Source organism: Xiphophorus couchianus, chromosome 7, assembly GCF_001444195.1.
Source record: "Xiphophorus couchianus chromosome 7, X_couchianus-1.0, whole genome shotgun sequence".
Taxonomy (NCBI): Eukaryota; Metazoa; Chordata; class Actinopteri; order Cyprinodontiformes; family Poeciliidae; genus Xiphophorus; species Xiphophorus couchianus.
The window spans coordinates 26204962-26226414 of NC_040234.1; the positions used below are offsets into that span (position 1 = coordinate 26204962).

The following is a 21453-nucleotide window of genomic DNA, read 5'->3' on the forward strand; positions in this document are numbered from 1 at the left end:
TTTTGGGTGTCCTCATTGATGAACACTTGTCACTGTAATCTTATATAAACCATATTAGCGTTAAAATATCCAAAACTATTGCTGTTTTAAATAAGGTAATTAATAAGGAATTATTAGACAAAAAAATTTGTATATTTTGTATAGTTTACCGATTGTGCCATATCTGACATATTGTATGGAAGTGTGAGGTGGTACATGTAAAGCATATATACATTAGATTTCTCCTTTACAGAAGAAAGCTGTTAGTCACAGAGACCCAATACGTATTGAGACTCCACAAAGTTTAACTTAAGTACAATACTTCAAAATTTATGTCCAAAGTGCATAAACATTTTTTACTCAACAATATTCAGATGAGATTTGTAAAAACAAAAAAAACAAATGCTAGCTTAAATTAACTAAGAGGTTCATATGGCATTGAATAAGCTGTTATGTATCGTTTGTATATTTGAAATGTCTATCATAGTTTTCTGAGCTGAATAGCTAAATTTCTTTTTGCGTTGATGGGGAGCGGATTCAAGTTTGTACTTTCTGCTTCTTTTCATTCATGAGTTCTGTTAGTTGTTACAGGAACTATTCATATTTATTCAGAAGTGATTTAAGTAAAAATTAAATGAAAAATAGAAAAGTGAGGATAATATATTTATTGGACCTGCAGATTACTCCAGGACTCCCAAAAGGATTCAGAGCCATAGTAGCTCGCTGCTAGCATATAGTTCTTAAAGTCCACCCATAAAAGTTTAAAAAATTCTGTCTTCACCTCAGTTTTGTTTGACTTTTGATGCTCTGTCTCATAAATTCCCAATAAAATAAACGTTGAAACATTTGAAGGGGTTTTAGCGAGGCTCTGACACCACCTGTCTGCTGTGTGACGCAGGATGAGGAAGCAGCACTAGCAGACGGTGAAGACGTGGCGTATGACGGCAGCGTGCGACACTACCTGCTGGAGTACAAAGCCTGGCAAGACAACATCCAGCTGGTTCTGTTCACTGTGGTCCAGGCCAGCGGGCAGCACCGCAGCCAGGAGCAGCTGGACCTGCTGGAGGAGATCCCTGCCACCCTGAAGGAGCTGCACACACAGAGCCAGAGGTACACACACACACACACCAGCGTTTTGCTTGCAGTGGGCAGATCTCTGACTGAGCTGTGTGTGTCATGGCAGTGTCTACAACGGCCTGGTGGGCTTCGCCTCCCCACTGGTGACGGACAGAGAGGCTGAATGCTCCAGTCCTGTTTCTTCAGCTCAGACCAGCTTTGCAGCAGGTGAGCAAGGTTTTATGGTTATAGGGTTGCTGGTTAAACTTCATGAAACTTCATGAAGTTTAACTAAATAATAAAGTGATTGATGATGATAATACAAATGCACATAAACATTTTTTAGAAAACAATATTCAAAACAAATTTGTAAAAAGACAAAACAAATACAAGTTAAAAGGAACTGAAATTAATTTCACGATTAATAATTATGTTGTCCATTCCTCCTTATATTCATAAGTCTAGAGGCCGTTAGAATTTTTACCAGGCACTGAATGTGTGTTCTTTTATGGGTTATTTTGGTTCCACTATTTTTTGATAAACTTCTAAGATTTTAAAGCTCCAAAGCACATGGATCCTTAAAAAGACTTAAATTTCTGTATCTAAAATTAAGGCCTTGACATGTTTTCAATTCATTTTTAAAAAGCAAGTTGGCCTTAAATACATGAATCAAAGGTCTGACATTTTGTCTTGGCAGAACCATTAGATGTATATTCTATGTTTCTTTTTCTATCAGGCCTTTAAGGCTGAATAACCTAGCTGGCTGTTTTGTGTCTATAAAAGGTAAATACGTAAATGCTAGTTTACCTGTTGAATTTAATTTAATTTATTGTGAGTTGACTGCATAAAGTTTGCACATTTCAGTGGAGCTATAGGTCTTAAAGTCCTTTCATAGCAGCATTAGAAAAGTATTACATTTTGCTCGCTTGTTTAATTCAAAATTAAGTACTGTTAATGAATTACTAATAAATAATCTATAAAATAAATAAATGTCCCCATGAAAAAAGATAAATATTTTAAAAAGGCACTACTTTTCTTGTTTGTTTTTTTTATCTATAAAAAAAAATGGGGGCGGTGTGGGAATGTCTACGCTGGAGTGACAAATTATGTCTAGTATAAATTGGGGGTTTGGGAGGTCAGAACTTAATGATCTTATATATCTTCCTGTGTATTTTTGGCTGCTCCTCTTTAATTTGTTGAGGTTTGTCTTTCCCTCAAAGAGATGAGGGGAGAGAGTGTGTGTGTGTGATTGTGTGTGATGGTGTGTGTGATGGTGTGTCAGCGCTCAGGTCATTTCATCAGACAGATGGCCTCAGGTATTAGTGCTTTGGGAACCAGAGGAGATCTCTGACCAGGTTTTGGTTGTATTAACCTCCATGTGGGACCTGATTTGGACCCGATAGCTCCAGGAAGACTTCCTTACTGTCAGATGCTGCATGATGCTGCCACTGTCTGGCTCTGGGTACTCAGTGCTCTGTGCTGCTTGGTTTCAGCTGTTCGATGCAGTGGAGTGAAGACACAGCCAGACTCCATGTCCCAGAATGCTCGCAAAGCACTGCCTCGTAACCTGGGAACCCCCGCTGACACCCCGCCCAGCACGCTGGTGGTGAACAGCAAAGGCCTCAACCCCAGTCCAAAGAGGGCCGTACGAGACCCCAAGACAGGTCGAGGTACCGACCCACACTCTGTGGTCGATGCGGCCAATTTCAGGCGCTACGTCATGACAGTGAAACGTTTCTTCTGAACAAGCTTCTGTGTTCCATGCAGCTGTGCAGGAGAGGAACTCATATGCAGTCAGTGTGTGGAAGAGGGTGAAAGCCAAGCTGGAGGGCAGAGACATCGATCCCAACAGGCGGATGAGCGTCACGGAGCAGGTAACGAATCACTGACTGAAGTACAGTTACTGTACTGAAGTACTCTAGTGGCAAATAAAATTAAATTTAAAAAATCACAGTGAACATAATTAGGGCTCCAACTACCAATATTTTTCGTAATTGGCTATTTCCATGTTTGTGCGTCCTGACCTGCCTGGTTCTGTCGTTGCAGGTGGACTTTGTCATCAAAGAGGCTACCAACATGGACAACCTGGCCCAGCTGTACGAGGGCTGGACCGCCTGGGTGTGAGCACCATGCTACTTCCTGTCTAGGGTCCAGCGAAGGCTTGGAGATCCACCAGAGTCCTGCGGGACTGGGGTGTCGGAACAGCAGCACCGGGCCACCCGAGGGGGAGGAAAATGGGCGGCGGCATCTTAGTCCGCCCCCCTAAGCTCCTGGGCATCCACACTGGGGGCAGCGGCCTCACGGCATCGCTGCAACCACACCCCCCCTCCCCTGCAACCACCGGCGCTCAGGCTAACGCAACACTTAGTGAGCCCGCTCACCCGCCTTCCTCATTAGGGGTCGGGTCGGGCCAAACACCTCTGCCGGGAGGGAGAGGGGGAAATGCAGGGGGGGAGGAAGGGAAAGGCCTCCTAACCCTCCTCTTGGAAACACCCCCCCCACCTGCATAGCTCACTACACCCAGTTTTCCCCATGAACATCGATGCATCCTGTTGCGCCTGTTGACGCCCATCTGAGGGCGGGGGGGGGCAGCAGGAGGGAGCCGCCCACAGCCGACTCTGTGGGGAGGACTCTACCGGGGTCAGCCTCAGATGGACGAGGCGTTTCCATGGCCACGCTTCTTCTTCTTCTCTACTCCTCTTCCTCAGCGACATTGTGACGGCGATTGGACAGCAGACGACTCAGGTAGGGGTGAAAGGTCGGCCGCCGAGGAGGGAGGGACTGTCCTCACACTGCGCTGTGATTGGTGGAACCATGGAGACGCCGACACATCCAGTGTCCTATGTGGATTAAACCACAGTGGGAGTGGTTTCATGGATTAAACTGAAACGTCTCGTCATGTCAAATAGTTTTTGATGATCCAGAATAAAAGCAGTTATAGTCCCTTCAACAAGGACCTCTTAGTTTTCCCTTTGCTCTAGATCTTTAGTCTGTGCCGTGCTTTGGAACTTTCTGTAAGACTACATTTCTTCTTCTTCTTCTTTTTTTTGAGCTGCCTGTTGCAATTGAGGAATCTCAGCTCTTCCTGTTTTACATTTTTATTCTGAAAAATTATGTTTGTGGTGACGGTGAAACGTGTTTATTCTTAAATCTTTTATTGAATTCTGTTGGATGCCAAATAAATGTGGAACTGAGAACAGTAGGCTGTCTTTCACTGTGGTCCTCTCATGTAGGGCTGGATTAGCCCTACATTATTGATTACTGATTTTGTTTTAAATATCTGAAATCATTGACCTTTCCTGCTTAAGCCACAGTTTTCACTTCACACCGTTGTTTCTTAATTTTAAGCAGTTATGACGCACGGTGATAAAACCTGAAACTGTTGCTGCACAAGTTACTCAACAGCTTGTTGCTAGGTAACCAAAGAGTGATGCCACCGACCTAGCTTGAGAGGTAGAGCGGCTAAAGCCTCTTGTCTGCCTGTATCCCTCAGAATGCTGTGCGGTTCTGGGTCGGGGTTCAGTGATTATTCTACATATCGTCACCTTCCTAAGATAACAGCAAGTCATTTTTTGACAAAAAAAAATTTTATTGCCTAAAAGATGTATTTTTTGTTTGTGGGTAAAAATCACTTTTGGCAAAAAATACCTTCTTATTTTAGGAATATGATGATATTCTATCAGGTGTATTATCTATTGATGCTGATCATGTGTCTGTCGAGATAAGTTATTGTTTGGTTTATTGTCCAGCCCTGCTCTCATTACACCAAGTTGTTTGGTGCACAAATATTAACATAAGCACACTTTAGCATTTCATTATGGAAACTGCAGCCCCCTGTTTATTAAACCAACAGCTACGGATTCAAAGTTCACTGTTTCACAATCCAAACTCAGGATATGAAGTCCCATCTGGTCCAGCGCCGCAGCCGTGACGATGACGTTGCGTAAACCGTGGAGCTGGAACCCAGCAGAACCCCTGAGGCTAGATGGAGCCTCCAGCAGGTTAATGATTGCCGGAGCTCTGCTTATTTCCAGCCGGGCCTGTGGCGACGCGTCAGACTGACGGGAGCAGCCATGTCTGGACAGCGGGTGTGTGTCTCCGATTATGAGGAGGAGGCCAGGAGGGTTCTCCCTAAAGCTGTGTATGACTACTACCGCTCCGGAGCCGACGGCCAGAACACGCTGGCCGACAATGTGGCCGCCTTCAACAGGTACTGTCTGACCCGCTTCTGCAGAGTGGCAGCAGCTGCTGTCCGTCCGTCCACTCTCTGCCCAGGTCTGAATGGACATGGGGAAACATTAACTACTGAATGTCTTTACTTAGACATTCAGTGGATTATTAGACAGTGATGTAGTTCAATCAGGTTTATCTGAGCATTCTGGCTCAAAGCTCTGGGCATTAATTATACTTTATGATCATCTTGTTTCAAATATGTACATGTGTACAAGAACGAACATATAATAATATAATGTAATATTACACAGGTTGTAGTTGTCCCGTCAGTGGGGAGACAAAAAAAATTATCACCAAGACACAATTTGAGTTCTGGAAAATTAGGAGCAAATACATCCAGAGAAAATTCAAGTTATGTTCCTCACTCTTAGTTTATTAAAGGGACGTATTCTATAAAATCAACTTTTTTGAGCTGTTCCCTCATCAAAAACATTCCCGGAGTGTTGTTTTGATTCTTTCACGCGTGTTTGAGAAATCCTGTAATCTCCATGGCAACCATTCAGAGGTGCCTAAGCGCTTCCTCTTATAAAGCTCCACACAGTTCCTCCTCAGAGCTGCAGTCCCCAGCTGAGTTTCTCCCTCAGAGCAGCCCTGCTTCACTCTGATCATTGCTGCCACTAGTCTGAAGGAGCAAACACCCGGTGGAGCTGGACATCTTCTGAGTTCATTGTACCAGATACTTCTCAGCGCAACCCCCCTTCAGAACAGCTGTAAACAGCATAATGAGACGCATTGTTGCCATGACGTGCTGAAGGCGGAGTGTCGGAAATGGCAGGAGGTCCTTATAGACAGAATTTTGAGGTGTCAAATTTATTTTGTCGTGTCATTTCTTTTAACTCTTGTTGATATACACAACATTCTTTTAAGAGTTGATAGACATAGTTATTTGATTGTGCCATCAACTAATACCATGTGTGTGGAAAACACAATACCCCAAAATGAACTGTTTTTCATTTTTGGACTGTGTGTTTCTTCTTCCGTTTATTCCTCTGTCTTTGGTCACAAGCACAGGATTGATCACTGAATTCTAATTCTCTCAACTGTCCACAGTCCTGGATAGTTTCCCTTCAGCCTTTTGGTACCTTGTGCAAAGCTACATGTAACGTTGTTCACGTTACTCATAGTTTTTACTCTGTTCTCTTCATTTAGCAACAATCTCCCTGTTTACTCATTAACATGGCCTCCTATTTCTGTCACTTTGCTTTTCATTTCTTTCATTATACATTTGCTGTTTTCAAGCCGCATTGCTCTGGACTTTTTGCTTGATCGTGTTCCATATTTTCTTGTCGGCCATCGGTAGCAGCTCTATGTGCCACCCTCAGTGAGCTGAAGGCACATGGTCATTTTATTTTCCTTAGGTGTTTTGCAGATTTGATCTAACCAGATACTAATCATTTATTATATACATTTTACTTGATTTAAAAAGCTGCAATATTCATGGTCTTGAATTGATATTTTGCTTAATATATTTGATCTTTTTTGTCTTGTTTTGTTTTTGTGGTACTGAATCCTGTTTTTGAAATAAACTGAACTAGAACCTGCCAGAAATGGATCTCTGGAAAAAAGAATTACTTGACCTTTGAAGTCAGTCTTTTTGCTTCTTGTGTATATTTTGCAAGGCGGTCATTTAAAAACAGTTCACACACACAGCAAGTCACCTGAGGGTCTGTGTGTGTGCATCCAGGTGGTACCTTGTCCCCCGGGTGCTGAGGGACGTGTCTGTTGTGGACATGTCCATCTCTGTGCTGGGCCACAAGCTCAGCATGCCCCTCTGTGTTGGATCCACAGCTATGCAGAGATTGGCTCATCCTGCAGGGGAGACGGCTACGGCTAGAGGTTAGCACACATGCACACACACACACCATGTGAAGCTTGCAACATGCAGTAATAGAGGGGTCTAGCTACAGTAACTAGGACAGGGCTGCCAAACTCATTTATAATTCAAGTCATATCAAGATCATGAATATTTTTATCAGTCAGTTGTGCCAGAATGGTTTGACAAAACCTACGAACAAACTGTTAAAATATTAATAAATAACTGTTTCTGCATCCGATAAGCACTTCTAATATTGAACATCTTTTCTCGTTAATCTGTCCCATCGGGATTTCTTGATTGCTTTTGTGATTTTGTAATCAAAATTGCTTTTTTTTTTTCTGGTGCTAATTTAGAAATAACTTAAAAGAATTTTGTGATATTAGTGCTTATGGTAAATGTGACTTTTTTTTACCATGTTGATCGTGGACTAAAACTTGACATGTAGTAAGGCTTAAGCAGCAGTGTAGTTAAAGTAAGAATTTTTATTAAATATACCCACAATTACACATTATGCTTAAATGCATTTTGCATGAATGCCCACAATCACAGAATTGTGAAAAACTAGATGGATTGGTGTAATTTGGCTGTAAACAGATAAACTGCTTTGATTTGATTGACAAAATATTATTTAAGCACACAACTGTTATCCTGAAGGTTCTATTTATGTGTACCTATGGAGTGTGGAGGGCCATAAAAAGAGCTCTGTGGTGGGCCAGATTTGGCCCCGGGGCCTTCACTTTCACACATGTGATCTAGAGTTTTAGGGAGAATCAGTTCTTTGGACACTATTTTCTCACAGCAGTGAGGGTGAGGGCATAAAGAAAAACCTCATCCCCAGGAATATCACTTGTCTTCCCAGCATGCAAAGCAGTAGGTACAGGAATGATGCTGAGCTCCTGGGCCACCTCCAGCATAGAGGAAGTGATGTCAGCAATGGCATCCTCTCCGGGCAGCGGCGGGGTCCTCTGGATGCAGCTTTACATCTACAAAGACCGGGAGCTCACTCTGTCACTGGTGCGCCGGGCGGAGAAGGCTGGATACAAGGCTCTCTTTGTTACCGTGGATACGCCCTACCTGGGGAAGAGGTTGGATGATGTTCGCAACCGCTTTAAAATGCCCTCACATTTACGGTAGGAACCAAAGACGGGATGACGGTGAGGTTCTGCCAACTTCCTTCCTTTGGACCAAAGGTTCTCATTCGTGTGTGTGTGTGTGTGTGTGTGTGTGTGTGTGTGTGTGTGTGTGTGTGTTCTCCTAGAATGTCTAACTTCTCCTCAGCCTCTCTGTCCTTCTCTGAGGATGACTATGGCAACGACAGCGGTTTGGCTGTTTACGTTGCTAACGCGATCGAGCCTGCTCTCAGCTGGGACGACATCACCTGGCTGAAGAAACACTCACGGCTTCCTGTGATCGTAAAAGGCGTTCTGAACGGTACACACACGCAGACACAGTCATCCGCATGCAGCATTGTTTATCTCTATACTTGGCATTGGGATTGTTCCACCATTTTAACCTCTGGTGAACGACAACAAATGCTGTAATAAACAGGCAAAACATTAGAGGTAGGATCAGGGAACTTCACCGAAGATCACATGGTCTAGTTGGCTTTCTGGTTACCGTAGCAACAATGCATCCAGAAAGTATTCACACCACTTTGTTACGTCCTTGTTCCAAAATCAGCAAAAATGTTATTGATAAAATAAGATTTAAGTGCACAACTTCTATCTTGAAAGCTCTATTTAGTTCCCTCTGGTGTCTAGATTTTTTTGTCCAACTCTGGACGTTTCCAAAGGTGGTCCACTGTTGCTAACACACACCATTTCCACTAGTGGCCTGTGGAAATGGCAGCCCACTTAATTTCACTAGAAAACACCTTAGAGATTGTCAGGTGAGGAGAAACAGAGTTGTGATGTCACCACGACAACATCTGGCTAGCATCGTCCCTGCCGTGAGACATGGTAGTGGCAGCATCATGCTATAGAGCTGGTTTTTCTGCAGCTTGTCAACAAAGAGGGAGAGATTAAATAAAATAAATTCTTCCAGAAAGTGTTCTGGACCTCAGGCTAAAACGCTAATTCATCTCCCAACCTGACAGAGATCCACATCACCTAGGTAACAAAAATTGGCGCCATTTTGGAATAAAGTTGTGACATAATGCAAAGCAGGAAACAATGAGGTGTTGTGAAAACGTTTTGGGTGCATTGTAGAACACCACTGCCATGTTCTGTTCTGAGAACAAATCGTACTTCATTTGTTTTACTTGTTGAAGGTAAACATTTCACATCCACACTGTGGTCTGTAGATGGCGCTGTTGTGCTCATGGTTACCTAAGAATCTCAGAGTGCCTACAAAAGACTCTGTTGGAGTAATTCTGTGTGGTTTGGTGATCCTAACATGTGGAACCTCTGCAGTCTGAGCCTCTGACACACTGGACTGTCTGCAGGTCAAGATGCTGTCCAGGCTGTGAACTATGGAGTCAGTGGCATCCTGGTGTCCAACCATGGAGCTCGACAACTCGATGGCGTTCCTGCAACGGTCAGTGTGTGTGGGGATGTGTGTGTGTGTGTGTGTGCTTGGTCGATTTCTACACAGAAAATTAAATAGCAGTTGCTGATACTAAAGATTCTATTGCGTTCATGTTTGTAAGTAAACTCTGTGTGACTTTTAGCCTCAGTTTGTTGTTTTCCTTTTTTTGTGTGTCACTCAATATGGTCTACTTGGAGGGTCTCGATGTTGTGTTAGGAGATGGTGTTCTGCAGAACTCGGTTTCAAATACAGGATACAACTAAAGTCTGCAATCTCTGGAACCAGTTTGGCCATTCCCCTATGATCTATGGCATCAACAAGACATTTTGAGTCACAAAGCTGGAGTTCACTGCAGCTTTTCTGAACATTTGTGGAAACCTGAGATCATTTTTAAAAGCCTAGTAGATCATTAAGATCTGAAACACGCAGACCAACTTGTCTGGCAACAACCAACATCCCACATTCAGGGTGTTTTCACACCAGTCCTGTTTAATCCACCTTTAATCCAACTCTAGTTTGTGTGCATGCGTAATTGAACTGTGATGCTAGTGAAGACTAGCAGATCTTCACACCTGATAGTCCAGTAAACTCGATTTAATTTGCAGCAAAACTGCAACATTTGTTCCATATCCAGAGCTGCAGTGGTTCTCTTTCATATTGCTCTGTATAAACGAACCAAATCCTTTGAAAAACATGTTCCCCCTCCTCACCTGTGGTGGCACTGCACCAAGAAACATTTAAGGAAATGACACAATGACCTCTGAAGAAGACACTGAGCTCGTACAACTTCCTTCTTCAACAAACAAAAATGGAGTTGCATCAGATTTTAGTGGTTGTAGGATTTTTCTTTTACCTTTAGCAAAAGACCACAAGTTATTTCTCCTGCCAGCGCCAAACTAGTCTGTTTGTTTTGGTTGCATTTACCCAGAATGCCCTACTCTATGGTCCGCTTCCTGCGTTTGGAGCGGTCTCCGGTGCGCGTGGCCTTCACATATAAATTCGAACAGCATCAGAGTTCACTTCAACCAAACCCAGACCAAGGTTTGTGGGCAGACTGGAGGTTTTTGTGTCATTTCCTTCAATGTTTTGTTTTTGTTTGCATCAGAGTTTGATTCCCACCAACCTTGTTCAGTCCACTTTAATTCAACTCCAGTCTGTTTTACCTAGAAAGTCCAGTTCGTTTGAGGAGGTGTGAATGCATAATCAAACTCTTGATATGGACCAAAAAAGTTATTTTTATTTTTTTCTTCCTGTTATCCAGGTTTGGTCACCAGATCCTCAACAGCTTAAATCATTAACACAGTGTTGTCGTTTTTGATGTGTGTGTGTGTGTGTGTGTGTTTTTGATGTGTGTGTGTGGGTGTGTGTGTGTTTTTGATGTGTGTGTGTGTGTGTGTGTGTGCGTTTGTAGCTAGAAGTGCTGGAAGAAGTGGTGAAGGCCGTTCAGGGTCGTTGTGAAGTCTTCATGGATGGAGGAGTGAGACGAGGGACAGATGTCCTCAAGGCTTTAGCTCTGGGAGCAAAAGCTGTCTTCATCGGTCGTCCGGTTCTGTGGGGACTTGCCTGTCAGGTGAACGACCACCACCCTGGTTTAGGAGCGCATCTTCTCTGGAACTAAACATGCTTTATAGGTTAACTTCATCTACCTAGCACAAACCTCCTCCCAATGCTGCGTCCTGTCTCTGACCAGGGAGAAGAAGGAGTCACCGAGCTACTGGAACTTCTAAAAGAGGAGCTCCGACTGGCTTTGGCTCTGTCAGGTAACTGGGATGTCCTTGTTTGTTGACCCTTCATAGAAGAGTTTCTCAATCCTCAGAGACCACCACCCAGCTTATTTCAGAAGAGTTGCTGTAATACAACACCTGATTCAAATGATTGCACAACTTCCTCTGCACTCAATACCTTGCAAAAGTATCCATACCCCTTTCTACATCAAAAATTCTTCACGTATTGTAGATGTCAGGGTATTTTATTAGGATTTTATTTAGATTGTATATAATGGACCAACACGAAGTGGTGCAGAATTGAAATGAAGTAAAAGGATTTGAGAAGTGTGTGTTGTTTTATGCCACTGAGTCTACATTCTGCAGAATCTCATTTCACTCCTTTTTGGATCATTACTACCAGCTTTGAATTAAAGTACTACTTTTGCCCACTTTTGGCCTTCAGGTCAAAAAGTTTATTTTTTGTTTCATCTGAGCTTTATTAGTGAAGTGAAATGTACTGCACATTTCATTTCATTCAAGGAACTTCTTCCTTCTTCTTTAGCTATGCACTTCTTTATGTTTCTCTACTGTTTTGCTTAACTACAGTAGTGAAACGGTTGGTGTATCTTGGACTGTATGTAGACATTGTGAATGTCTGGATGAATGATCTCTGACTGTGCGCAGGTTGCCGCTCTATATCCGAGGTGAGCCGGTCCTTGGTGAGGAGGGTGGACTTCACTTCCAGGATGTGAGAGAAGAATCCCAGGATAATGGCTCACCCAGCATGTCTAATGCCTCGTTAGTTCATTTTCCTTGTGCCTAGAGTCGATTGGCAAACTATACATAGAAATCATCAAATAAAATGTTGGGTCTAATAGGTTAGTACAGTGCGGAGAGAAACATGTGGCATTAACAGGAAGGTGTTGGTTGTGACTTTTGCAGATCTACTATGGACGTTTCCGAACTCGCTCATCATCACCTGTGAAATAAATATGACCACTGGTAAAACCTTTGTATTTATTGTTGCCTTTATTTTGTCTGCTAAATGCTAAACATCTTTACACAATCTACATATTTTCATTCAGTTATTTCCTTTATTAACCACTGGCAGTGTTATTTTAGGAGACAATGAAACAACTGGTGAACTCCTTATTTTAGCTTACCTTGTGTCCAAAAACAAAATGTGTTTTGACATAAATATCATGAAAAAAACAATGACCATAAAAGATACATGGGTTTATGCATTCAAACAAATGTACCAAAACATGGAGTGTTAAGGTGTAACCAAAAGTCTGGCTATAAAAAAAACTGTCTGGCGGGAGTGGGAGTGGGCAGATATTCTGGTGCAGGGAGTAAAAACAGGAATATGTACAGAATGAGGACCCTGAAAACAGCTGCTATGTCCGCAACTATTAAATTATCTATCATACAATACTGTATGAGAAAAGGATCCAGATAAACTGAGGGCTTACGTGGTGTTTTTTTAATTTTATTTTATTAAAGGTACCCTAAGGGAAGGACCTTTCTGCTGCTACTGAACACAGCCAACCACCACTGACAAAATCCTTTCTGAAAATGAAAGAACCAACAAAATGAATTTGCAACCTTTTTTTATTATCCACATTATCTGTCGATCCAAATGGAACCAACCTTCTAACTGTGTAACTCGTAGGAAGGGTAAAAGCGTTACACCGTTGCTCCATGTAAACAGTTCCTCCAACATGCGGTTGTGTGCCTGCTATGAAAGTAGAGCTCAGCCTCGCTCTTGTATGTTTATGAGTTTATTTTTTTGTAAAAATGTGATGCTTTAAGAAATTATTTCACTATTTAACTGCGACGCGAAAGAACTTAAAGATTAAACGAAGCGACGGCAGACGGGCTCCATGGAGGTGGAGGGCCGGGACTTCCTCAACACTCCGCCCGTGAAAACTGTCCGGTTCGGGGGCAGTGTGGCGGAGACGCTGGACAAACTGAGAAAGGTCAGTAGCAGCATGTTTAACGGTGCTGATAAAAGCACCCCATCCCACATCTCTGGTAGACATGGACCCAAACCCGTTCCGGAGCTGCGCCCTGAACTCTCAGGATGTAGTGGGAAAACATCAACACGAACTGCTGAACTTCTGTCTTGTTGCTTGAAGGGAGACAGCGGCGATTATGAACTCCTGAAGCATCAGCTGGCGGATCCGGACATAAAGGTAGAGTGAAGCATCGCGGTGTGTGAGCTGACCCTGGATGTGCAGCATTGTTCCTCAGTTCCTCCTCTCCTCTGACAGGACGCTCAGATCATCAACTGGCTGCAGGAGTTTCGGAGCTGCGTGACCCAGCTGACCAAAGACCATGAACAGCTCATTTACACCGTTTTAGTAAGAGAAACGCCGCTTTACTGATACTGGCGCAACTCTTTCTCTTTATAAGACTTCATAGTAAATGAAGTAAAACCAAAATTAGTTGACGATTTTCATGTGATTCCCCTCCCAGAGGCTTCCGTGGGTTGGCCGGAGCCAGGCCGTGGTGGACGAGTTCCTGGCCTTCCTCAGCAACCTTGTGTCGGCGCAGACGGTGTATTTATGCGCCTGCCTCAAAATGGTGGTGTCCCACTTCACTCCCAGTACGCTCACCGCTGGCCCGCCTGTTTGTCAGATGCTACGGCTACCCGTTAAGGACAAACTGGTATCTCTGTTTTTCAGAGCGGGTGACCATCTGTGAGGGAGGAGTTGATATCTCTGATTCAGAAGACGAGGAGGACAGTGAGTGTTGAGGCGTTCTGCTGTGGTTCTCTGTTGGCACTCAGAACCGCCTGACACTCTGGCTTTGTTTTGATTTCAGCCGACCTCCCCAGAAACTTTGACCTGTGTCACCAGGCGCTGCAGCTCATCATCAGATACGTTCCCTCGTAGGTTTCTGACCACCTTCTTCTGACCAGAGCAGATAGTTTCCTTTGCTATCTGCTCTGGATTTTGGTTTCTAACTGGAAAGATGGTGACGAGCCAACAAAAAAACAGAAACCATTTCACAATCCAGACGTACATCTTGTTCCAGTTGTTCCTTTGAAACCCTGACTCCCTGTCTCTTTTTGGTTTCTCTTAGGACGAGTCGCTTCCTCATGCCCATCCTCCAAGACCGCTTCCCTTTTGTCCAGAAATCCCCCAGAACTCTGGTAAGACCCCACCGCTGCTGCTCCCAATGAGCAGCATGGAGCTCCACTGACGGCTTGTTGCTCCTTAAAGGAATGCTACGTCCACAACCTGCTGAGGCTAACCGTCTACGTCCCATCCGTCCGTCGAGACGTGCTGGAGCTGATCGTTGGGCAGCTGCTCAAATTGGATGTGAGTGCTGCAGCCCAGCCAGGCTGCTGAAGGTGTTTGACCTGAGGGGGGTCAAAGGTTAACGTCGGGAGAGAGCCCGTCACAGGGCTTTCCTTTGGTTTTCTAAGCTGCAACTAATGACTATTTAGTTATTAGATTAATTGATTATTTTCAATTAATCGATAATAATCAATTCCCCATTAATTGATTATTTGAACAATTAATCGGATTTAAAAAAAATCTTTTTGTCACATTCTGCAAATTTTGCATTTAATTTTTTATTACACAATATTAGAAATACAGTAAAATATGCAAATAAAAAAATTCAACTTTTTTTTTTTTTTTAAACCTAAAAATAATTATGTATATAAAAAATCTTAAATGTAAAACTGAGTGAATGCTGTGAGCGTGGGACCTGAATGTCTGCTGTGTGTGTTGCAGGTCAGTGCATCGAGGGCAGAGATCGAGGAGGCAGAGGAGAACCAGAACCAGCCTGAGGACGGACTCTTTGACATGGTAACAAGAACCATGTGTGAAACAGTTCTGATCCACAGCATCACTGGGTTAATGTTTTATAATGCTCAGTTCTTCATTATAAAACATAATGAAGAACTGAGCAATGCTACCAGCTCTTTAGAATCGCCTTCAAGTAGCTCATCTTATTAGTTAATAATCTTTATATTTACATTATACTAACACTTTAATCACTGATTTTTTTTCCTGACACATTCTAAAACAGTCCCTCAGGATCCAGCTGAAGAACTCAGTGATTCTGAGAATAGATTTTATTTCTAATCCTCTCATCCTGTCACATATTTTACCTTCCTGATGGATTTTAACGACTTGAACCAGATAAAAACTCGGTACAATGAGACAGATGTGATTTGAATCTAGTCTGCTGCCAGACTGTGTGTCAGCTGCCTTCAAAATGTCTGCCTCTACTGTACATACATTTTAGTAATGACCTGAGGTGAAAGACCCTCTGACTGTGCAAAAGTTCAAGGGCAGTGAAAACTTAAAACTGAGTATTTTCTCTGTGTGTGTGTGAGGATGAGGACATGACTGCAGACCGACCGCACCGGACTAACATAATGGCCCACCCAGTGGCTGAGAGGCTGGACACACTCATGGTTGTTCTCATGGCTTACATTAGAGACGTCTGCAATGTGGACGGTACTGACACACACACACACACACACACACAATACATGAAAAGGGTGACCGGGGGGGTTGTGTGTCAGCGCATCCTTAAAGTTGCTGTATGTAACTTATAAAAAATGTTGTTACATATTGTTTAATCTGTCACCATGTTGTGACTGTGTGATATGAGACTATATTGATCTCCTCCACTACTGCTGTCTGAAGAAATGCCCCTACCAAAAACAACCAGAGACAGGAGGCGGGGCTTAGCGCTGTTAATCAACCCCCATTTACTTGCTGCTAAATGTTGCTAATGGCAGAGAAACAACTTATTGTTACAGAAAATCAGTTTATAGATGGATAGAAACTTTAACAAACCCTTTGGAAAATTGTGATTTCCATTTTCCACACAGCACTCTGAGATATACATTTAACACTTAAAACATTGAATTTTTAAAGAAACATTAATATTAAAACCCAAATCCTACAGTCACTATGTTTCTGTTGTCCTGCTAGCCCTCGTCTCTCCCTACCAATGAGGAGTTGAACAGCATTCATGGTAAAAGAGAGCAACAGGGAGGTGGGATGATCAGCGCTCACGTGAGGTTGATTGACAGCGCTAGGACCCGCCTCCTAGTACTGATTGGGTGTTTCTAGTTAGTACTGGGAGAAGGGGAAGCAGTTAAATCTTTTATTTATTTATTTTTTCTTATTATCTGCACATACCTTAATGTCACAACATAGTGACAGTTTCAAAATGTAAAAAGGTTTTTTATTAAAGAGTCTATCTAAAATTAAGGCCTTAAAATGTATTAAATTCATTTTAGAAAATGTGAGTTGGCACTGCGCTAAATTCAAAACACCTACACCTCCAGGTTTCATTTACCTCTACGGTTCTGCTCTCATCTCATCTCTGAAGTCCAGTCGAGTCTCTGCGGGTCCATGTCAGGTGACCAGACCACCTCTCCATCTCTTCCAGGTTCGTTTCACGCTGAACGGACCAAGGAGCTTTACAAAGATCTGCTGAGTGTGTTCGACAAGCTCATTCTGCCGACTCACGCTTCCGGTCACGTGCAGTACACGCTGTTCTACCTCTGCAGCTTCAAACTGGTCAGTATGCCGGTACGGGATACGGCCCGTCGTCGTCCTGCCCGTCCTCCGTCTGAGCCGCAGTGCATGTCTGTGTCCCCCGGTCCAGGCTCTGGCCGAGGCCTTCCTCGATCACCTGTGGAAGGTTCTGCAGAACCCGACGCAGCCCGCCATCCTGCGCCAGGCCGCAGCTGGATACCTGGGGAGCTTCATGGCCCGAGCCAAGTTCGTCCCTGTTCTGTGAGTCTACAAGGTTTCTCAAAGCGTGGGCCACCAGAGGGCGCTAGAGGCGCATCAGGGAGTTGGATGGAAGATGAGGGAAAAAAATGCAAAAACAAAAGAATTGGATTTTTTTTTATAAATTTATTATGATTCTTTTTAATCATAAAATCTAATCTGTTTTTCAATCATTATTGTAAAATAAAGGTTTAATTGACTTATTGAAATGTGATCATTTTTCTGGTTAGCTGCCTGTCAAACTTAAGCTGCTTTGCTCCTCAAGCTAGCGTAGCAAACGGGAAACTGAAAAGTTTGTCAAGAAAAAGAGTGAAGGATCCGTCCAGCAGCTGCTGTGGAAAACTCTGCTGCAGAATACCATGAGAGCTACGAGGCAGCATTTATGCTAAACACATTTAATAACTATTGAGGAGTGAATAAAAAGAAAACCAGGTTTCTGTATGTATTTTGTAGCATTGTAGTCTGTGGGTCTTCAAAGGGGGTCCCTGACCAGAAGCTAATGCCCCGGAGGTGGCTCTGCAGTGGGGGTCTGACTCCCTGTCCTCCTGTCCTCCCAGTACCGTCAGGGCGTGCCTGGACCTGCTGCTCACCTGGATCCACGCCTACATCAACAGCCAGGACAGCAGCGGCCGGCAGGTGTGCTGCGACATCAGCCTGCATGGACCCTTCTACGCCGCCTGCCAGGCCGTGTTCTACACCCTGGTGTTCAGACACAGAGCCATGCTGGAGGCCAACATGAAGAAAGGTGACAGCAGCCGGGGGGTGGAGGGGTTACCTGCCAGGCTCAGAACAGGAGCTCAGCTCTATTTCTGTCTCTCTCTGGTTTCAGGGTTGGAGTATCTACAAAGTCTGAACCTGGAGCGGTTGGTCATGTGTCAGCTGAATCCACTCAAAGTATGTCTGCCTTCAGTCACCAGCATGTTCGCAGCCATCACCAGGTACACACACACTCACACACACACATAGTCACATTCATGGATGGTGGAAGCTTCCACAGACATAACCTCACCTTCAAATCATTTCACATTTTCTCACATTACAACTAGAGATAAACTGATCCAATATTAATATCTGTATCAGTCCTGATATTGAAAATGATTCTAGATTGGATATCTTGACAATGATATGTTGTATATATAAATGTCGGTATAAATAAATGTGCTGTGCTGGTGCAGAGTTAATAAGGAAGTAAAATAAACCAAACTGTTTCAGCTGAAGCTCCAAAGAAGCAGAGCTCTGCATCGTCTCCTGTGTCTGTGTTGCAGGAAGTACCAGGTGGTTTTCTGCTACACCATCATAGAGAGGAACAACAGGCAGGTGCTGCCGGTGGTCCGCAGCTCTGCAGGAGGAGACGGGATGACCACCAACACCAACCCTCTGGACAGCTTCTTCCCCTTTGACCCCTACCTGCTGAAACGGTACACTAGCTGGGTAATCCAGGGTTTCAGGAGGAACTCCCTACATACTGAGTGTGTCCTTAGATTGATGATGAACATATCAGAACACACAGGAGGACCAGTTTCATGCAGGTTTTCTGATTCTCCAGAGGCCAGAACCACCCAGTTTCCTGAACTTCCTCTGCACAACTAAATGTTCTAAAAACCCTCTCCTCTGTCTTTTTCCTCTGTTGGAAGTGACAACATATCTTCCTTGGTCTCTCTGCTCCAATAGCACAGATCTGGAATTGCAAACTGTAGTTGGTTAAAATTCAAAAATCCTTTTTTTTAACTTATAGGGTTAAATAAAGTCTTCTTTTGGATGGTGATGCTGTGGGCAGGAATGATCTCCAGTAACAGTCAGTATTGCACCAAATCTGAAGAAGCCTCTGACTGAATACTGTTGGTGTGTGACATGCTAGCAGCTCAATATCCAGTGAGCAATATATTGCTAACCACAGTACCACATCCCGGGCACCACCATCAGGTGTTAGCTATAGCTCTGCTAATCCACCTCATTAGCTTTAGCCGCTACTCTTTCAATCTCTATCAGTCTCAAAGGCCTCCTTTTCTATTCCTCTGTGATGTGGGGTCATAGTTCAGGTATTACTTGAGCTTTTCAGATGATAATCAGCGTCCTCCAGTTGTATACACAATGCTTTATTGCCACGGTTACGCAGCATATTAGCTGTATGAAAGTAAAAATGTAGGAGCAAAAGTCAGCATCCAGAACCAGAGGGAACGAAACGGCAATGATTCAACCAATAAATGATGAGTAAAAGAAGATGATGAGCCAATCAGAACAGACGTCAGCATGTCAACTCAGCGCTCACATGGTCTCTGACGTTAGGGATTGGTTTCTGTGTGTGCAGGTCTGGTCAGCTGATTGAACCGCTCTATCAGGCTTGGGATGACCTCGCAGAAACTGACCTGCTTCCTCCCAAAGCAGCTCAACAGGTGAGCTGATTGGCTGCCGGGAATGTGACGCATTTACTTCCTGTTTTATCACCGGTCTTCAAGTTACCGTCGTTTCCAAACTGTGACAAAGCTCTGGTGTCAACTCATTCGCAGTTTTTATGATCCGCTCCTGGATCAAGGTCATCGTACGTGAATTTTATTTCTCGATGATTTCTGTGTTTATGTTCAAAATCCTTTCAGAATCATAGCAGGAAAGTTGTTCTGCTCAGCTCTTCTTCATCACACTACTCTGTCTTCTGAGGAAAAACACTGGCAGCATCTCCTTTACAAATGTGCGCAAATCTTTGCTGATATTTTGCTAATGTTGAAAAAACATAGCTTTGGAATTGTGGTGTTTCCATTAAGTAAGAAATGAAATTGAAATCACGAGTGAATAAGTTTGTTCATGAGATAAGTTATTAAAAATCATGGCAGTGACAAATGTAAACAGTTACATGAGATACATTCATACATCTGTTCAAGCGATCATCTATCAGCCAATCAGAGGAGACTTTGGCGTCTTATTCAGGCATTGGAGCGATAAGCCCCGCCTACTTAGGAGCGGCTACAGAGTGTTATGGATTTAACACGTTGGAATGACACACAACTTTTTCTGAATTGTGATGTGAGAGCTCTGGTGGAGCCAGCCGCACACTGTCTGAAAAACAAAAACAAACCGTCATCCTCCTAATACCACTTCCTGTTGCCTTTGTCATTTTCACCAGTAGTAACATCCAGCTGTTGATCACGTGACTCTTATGATGCAAAAAGAGAAGCGTTTCCATTGCAGTTTTGCGAAATACATCTATTTCAATGCAACTTAAAGAATTATGAACTTCAGCAACTTGAAAGGAAAATCATCGCTCACTTTAATCATAACCTATTGAGTTAATTAAGCTCCCCATATAAGCAGGGGCCTATGACAAAAGTCAAATTGGGCCCCTGGTGTAGCTGCTGTCACTACATGAATCTAAAAACCACCTCATCCCAGCAAAAACTTTTGGGAAAACGTGAGTTGTTTTTAAAAGTGGTGTGTTTCCATTAAGCAGATTTATTCTCGTAATTTCAATTTGAGCAATTCTATGGCAGCGACTTTAGAATGGCTTTTCAGAGTAAAAACCTAAGGCGGGATAAGAGTCTGGGTTTTCCTGATGGTGGTTGTTCCATCTGTTTTAGGTCCTGAAGGAGGATGAAGACGATTTCTTGAGTGGGGAGACGCCACACGGAGACGCCGTGCTTGGACTGACCCCCAGCTCGTATGGTTCCAACGTCTGCAGCCCCAACAGCGTGGGTTCCCCCCCCACGGCCCAACACCCAGCCTTCAAGTTTTAATCCCTCACCGTGAACCTTCGTATCCTGGCAGAGAGGGCTGCTCTCATCAGAAGCTCCGCCTCTGCGCCGCCGAGACCAGAGGATCCATGAACAGTGACTTTATTTCTGCTGCTTAATGCTGCAGCCGCCCACAGATGGAATATGAATATGAAGTAGATGTGGGTCATTTTAAAAATTTGGTACTGTACAGTACTCCAAGAGTGCTCACACACACCTTATGAACATTTTCTATGAATAGATCATGTCTTAAATAAACAGTTAAAGAAGCGGTACCAGGTGTTGGTGTGGTACATATGCATCCCAGTTCACCACGTAACCATGGTAACACATGGTAAGCACTTGGCTGTACTTAGAGAAAATCTGTGTTCAGTTAAACCACAGACACAGCTAAGGTTTCTCAGAACACTTCAGCTAACCACAACCAGCCCTCCACCTGAGCCATCAGGAGCTGGGCTTTTTACTTAATACAAATCAATTCATGGTTGTCCCATAACTTTCTCTAGCTGAACAGAAACAAAACTGAAGTTTTTTATCTTTGGACCTGCAGAGGAATGATCCAGAGTCAACACACAGCTTCAGTTATTACAGCTGGAAACTAGAGATCTCTGGGAGTAGTGCTGAACTCTGACCTGAACAATCAG

At 43.5% G+C, this 21453-nt stretch overlaps 3 protein-coding genes across 5 annotated transcripts in view; all 3 read left to right on the forward strand.

Moving 5' to 3' along the window:
• smg1 (SMG1 nonsense mediated mRNA decay associated PI3K related kinase) overlaps positions 1-4237 on the forward strand; it is a 51800-nt gene extending 47563 nt beyond the window's left edge. For both annotated transcript variants that reach the window (XM_028023988.1, XM_028023989.1), the window contains 5 exons: positions 878-1089; positions 1163-1263; positions 2529-2705; positions 2803-2909; positions 3082-4237. In XM_028023988.1, coding sequence (XP_027879789.1) covers positions 878-1089; positions 1163-1263; positions 2529-2705; positions 2803-2909; positions 3082-3159 — 675 coding nt within the window. In that variant the 3' untranslated portion in view covers positions 3160-4237. The remainder of the gene's footprint in view (positions 1-877; positions 1090-1162; positions 1264-2528; positions 2706-2802; positions 2910-3081) is intronic.
• An 805-nt stretch (positions 4238-5042) lies between these two features.
• Positions 5043-12332, forward strand: hao1 (hydroxyacid oxidase (glycolate oxidase) 1). The gene is made up of 8 exons (XM_028024012.1): positions 5043-5245; positions 6953-7104; positions 7944-8214; positions 8343-8515; positions 9528-9619; positions 11022-11180; positions 11301-11370; positions 12001-12332. Exons 1-8 carry the CDS (start codon positions 5109-5111, stop codon positions 12066-12068), a joined length of 1122 nt encoding a protein of 373 aa, XP_027879813.1. The 5' UTR covers positions 5043-5108; the 3' UTR covers positions 12069-12332.
• A 623-nt stretch (positions 12333-12955) lies between these two features.
• Positions 12956-21084, forward strand: rrn3 (RRN3 homolog, RNA polymerase I transcription factor). Of its 2 annotated transcripts, none has more exons than XR_003596308.1 (17): positions 12956-13295; positions 13455-13511; positions 13590-13679; positions 13795-13924; positions 14004-14063; positions 14143-14209; positions 14404-14473; positions 14544-14642; positions 15063-15137; positions 15671-15794; positions 16741-16871; positions 16960-17090; positions 17645-17832; positions 17917-17981; positions 18353-18505; positions 19396-19480; positions 20657-20720. XR_003596308.1 is itself a non-coding variant. In XM_028024001.1 (17 exons), exons 1-17 carry the CDS (start codon positions 13200-13202, stop codon positions 20810-20812), a joined length of 1821 nt encoding a protein of 606 aa, XP_027879802.1. In that variant the 3' UTR covers positions 20813-21084. The 2 variants fall into 2 exon arrangements, 1 of the variants encoding a protein (XP_027879802.1); XM_028024001.1 differs by having other exon boundaries at positions 13200-13295; positions 17917-18025; positions 20657-21084.
• Positions 21085-21453: the final 369 nt, after the last annotated feature.

Excerpts from the sequence above, each read along its gene's own strand:
- hao1 (XM_028024012.1), top strand. The coding sequence starts at position 5,109 with ATGTCTGGACAGCGGGTGTGTGTCTCCGATTATGAGGAGGAGGCCAGG. Across the intron at positions 8,516-9,527 it reads CGTAAAAGGCGTTCTGAACG|GTCAAGATGCTGTCCAGGCT; the intron begins GTACACACACGC and ends GACTGTCTGCAG. Across the intron at positions 11,371-12,000 it reads ACTGGCTTTGGCTCTGTCAG|GTTGCCGCTCTATATCCGAG; the intron begins GTAACTGGGATG and ends GACTGTGCGCAG.
- rrn3 (XM_028024001.1), top strand. The coding sequence starts at position 13,200 with ATGGAGGTGGAGGGCCGGGACTTCCTCAACACTCCGCCCGTGAAAACT. Across the intron at positions 17,091-17,644 it reads GCCAAGTTCGTCCCTGTTCT|TACCGTCAGGGCGTGCCTGG; the intron begins GTGAGTCTACAA and ends CTGTCCTCCCAG. Across the intron at positions 18,026-18,352 it reads ATGTTCGCAGCCATCACCAG|GAAGTACCAGGTGGTTTTCT; the intron begins GTACACACACAC and ends TCTGTGTTGCAG.